General features: G+C 38.5%; 1 protein-coding gene across 1 annotated transcript in view; it reads right to left on the bottom strand.

The window, feature by feature from the left end:
- Window positions 1-3,457, bottom strand: part of LOC103601926 (rap guanine nucleotide exchange factor 5-like) — a gene marked incomplete at its 3' end in the record, with an annotated part of 45,359 nt that overhangs the window by 33,011 nt on the left and 8,891 nt on the right. The window contains exon 4 of the mRNA XM_008586333.1: window positions 3,117-3,285. Within this exon, the coding sequence (XP_008584555.1) occupies window positions 3,117-3,285 (169 nt within the window). The remainder of the gene's footprint in view (window positions 1-3,116; window positions 3,286-3,457) is intronic.

Raw genomic sequence — 3,457 nt, 5'->3', positions numbered from 1 at the left:
GGTCCCCGGTCCGGTACGGGGGCAACACTGAGGGTTGCGATCCGTTGCCGGACACGGAAAAAAAAAAAAAAAAAAAAAAAAAAAAAAAAAAAAAAGAACAGGAATTTTGTTTCCTCAAAGTAGCCTAGAAACCTGCAGCAGCTTCATCTCCCCTCCTGCTTTCAGCATTCTTTTTTAAATGAGAAAATCTCCTTTACTTTCTTTTTAGAAATGCACTTATACAGAATAGAACTGTGTTTACACAGAGACATTAAGTGGCTTCCTTGCATTATTTTAAAGACACTTAGAAGATGCCAAATTAGAGGGACCTAACATAGAACCACACAGGCAGATTGAATGTCAAAAAGGTTATTAAAAGGACCACAGGATTGGGTTTTCAGCTCATGAAGGGACAACATAAGAATCAAAAGGACTTCAGAGAGCTTTTCAGTAGAATGGATAAAAATGAAACAATATAGGACTAAGAATGACATCAAAAAATTAAAATTTTATTTTTATGTTTTTTTTAATAAACAGTGAGAGTGGTAAGTTAAAGCAAGGTTAACATAGACCAGAAAACATCGTGGAAGTTTTCTGGTCACAGTAAGACTTGGGCTCCCCCTTGAGGGTTGGGTAGAATTTGACTGGACAAGAATAAAGGGCAGAGGAAAGAGCACGACTATCACACTGGCATGGAGGAGTAAACGGGTGTGGGCTGGGGGCTAACAAAAAGGACTGCCCGTTAGAGCAGGAGTTATGATGGGATTGTATGCACGGACCATAGGGAGAATTGTGACAATGCAACTGAAAGAGGACAATGTCCCTGGGCACCTTTTCTCTGACTGAAGTTTATTCTATGTCTGGATAATCCAAAACTTGGCTGTTCAAAATTTGTTCCAAATGTTCCAAAAACATCCTACCATAGCACAGAATGTGACCTATGACTCTAGTATAGAAATATATATATATATATATATATATATATTTTCTCTCTCTCCAAAAGAGACTTGCAGTGGTTCAGTAATTTTATCTTTTTATATTCAGTACTTGTAATAAGAGACAGACAGGTACATAGTTCCACAGCAATCAGTTACACTCCCAAATGCACATATTCACATCAACAAAAAAACTTGCTAATAAACATGGCACACTACAGTCATTCTCAACTCCAGATCCTGACATTTGTGTTCACCATGGTCAGTGTGACAAAAGACTGGCAAGTAATCTGGAAATAACATTAGGACCCAAATTTTAAGAACATTTTCATTTTTTTTTTCCCCTTTTTTTTGTCTTTTTTACTGACCAGTAACGGAATTGCAACCCTCGGTGTCGCGCCCGCACCGCGCTCAGCCAGTGAGCGGGAACCGGTCTCCACATGGGATCTGAACCCTCGGCGGGAGCGCCGCCGCACTCCCAAGCGGCGCACTCTCCAGTGCACCACCGGGCAGGCCCAGAACATTTTCATTTTTAGAAACAGTAAACCCAGGAGTTCTCCATACAACAAGGTCATCTCACCCAGTGGCATTCCAATTTGCTTTCTGAGTGGGGGAGGAGGCAGAGTTAAAACATGAGGACTGCTGGCGAGTGTATTTCTGCAGCCCTTATGCCCTGTTAATGGGGGTATGGCCATGGGATTATGCACACCTCCATTTGTGTGCAGAACAGGAAATGGTTGAGAAGAGCTGCCAGAGAACGCCTGTCCCACAGAGTCAAAACCAGTCACAGCCACCTCTAGCTTAAAAGCATGCCACTCCTTCTTAGAAAGCTTATTAAAGTTTATTGAAATGCTGCTCGACTTTTCTCAGGACACTTCTGACCTATATTAAGAGCATATTACAAAACAGAATATTTCCTGTACTCAAACTAATTAATTTTTGAATTTCATATTACCATCTCAAGGCCCTTTACAAACAGTGGTGGTGGGAAATCCATAACCATTTCAGAGCTCAATCTAACACTTTTATAGCTTCTGTTTATAATTTCTCAGAAGGGGATGCTAGAATGAGCCTGGTAACTTCTGAGAACATACTACAGCAGATGGCAAAAGCATGGGCTTTAAAGCTAGACCGACATGGGTTCAAACACTAAGACTACACTTGTGTGAGCACGGTTACCTGATATCTGTGCCTCAGCTTTCCACTTATAAAATAGGGATGAAATAATAGTACCTGTCTTACAGAATTCTTCTGAAAATGACATAATAAATATAGAGCATTTAACACAGTGCCTGACATAAAATATATTCTCTACAATCAATCTTTCTGTTAATAGTCTCATTAATATTCTAAACTTATTCCTTTCCCCAAAAACAGTCTATTAAACTGTTCAGTATTAATTGTCATTTAAATAGTAAGAGTAACTTATCTTTCTTATGGTCATACAGGTGTTTCTCTCTGAACCTACTTTCTCACCTATGAAATGAGGACCATACCACTTGTCCTGCTCCTATCACAGTACTGAAAAACACAACAATAAGGGAAAGCATTCTGAAAACTGAAGTGTTCTACATATGTAAGAGTTTTTAACTGAAACTTTAATCTGTAACTTGTAATTCTGAAATAAGCTTGTCACTATCACCATGGATAAACAAAGGCATGTCAGAATCACCACATCATGACTCAAGTCCTATTCCTAAGCTCCTCTAATTAATTTTAATATATTTTAATCATATGGTGATTCAGTGTCTTCATGTGATAATGATTCATGTGTTTTAATTTGCCAAATGTTGCTTCTAGATTATTTTCAGAAATGTCTACTGAGCTATTTCTTAGGAAAGTCACGACTTGGACAGTGCATAAGATGTGAGCTATTGTTTTATTCCAACTTAAGCCCAATCCTATGTTGGTTCCTAATTTAGATCATCTACTCATACAGCACTGATCAGTTAGAAGCAGCATGGTAGCACTGGTGAGGCAGCAACTCCTGGGATTTGAATACCAGTTCAGTCATTTATTAGCTGGATTTAATTTTTAGCAATTTATTTTACCTTCCAGAATTTGCATCTGATAAATGGGAATAGTACCCCGACCTCCTAAACCAGACTATGATCTTAAAGAGCAGAGCACAGTCCCTGGACACTGCTAAACATTCTCTAAATAAGAATAACCTAACAATGGCACAGGATAGCACCTACTTACAGTTCGCAGATGCCAGCTCTCGCAGGAGTGAGGGGCACAAGCTGCAGCAGGAGTCTGACACCATTCTGCCATTCTTCTCCTCTCTCAAATTCACAGTACAAGTAGCTGCATTCATCGGACGAAAACTGGTAGAAAACGTAAGTATCTTGAAAGTATAGATGCTGGTCCACTGTTTGAAACAGAAAAAGCATGAATCAATTTTTTTAAGTGTATTATTTAGAGAGTCATAAATCAAATAATAAATTGAATGCCCTAATAATTATGAGGGAGAAGCTAGGGGTAAGACTGTGATTATACATTCTTTTTTTTTTTTTTTTTTTTTTTTTTTTTTTTTTTTTTTT

This window comes from Galeopterus variegatus, unplaced genomic scaffold, assembly GCF_000696425.1.
Source record: "Galeopterus variegatus unplaced genomic scaffold, G_variegatus-3.0.2 Scaffold3939, whole genome shotgun sequence".
NCBI classification, from domain to species: domain Eukaryota; kingdom Metazoa; phylum Chordata; class Mammalia; order Dermoptera; family Cynocephalidae; genus Galeopterus; species Galeopterus variegatus.
This window is presented reverse-complemented; position numbering and strand designations above follow the sequence as displayed.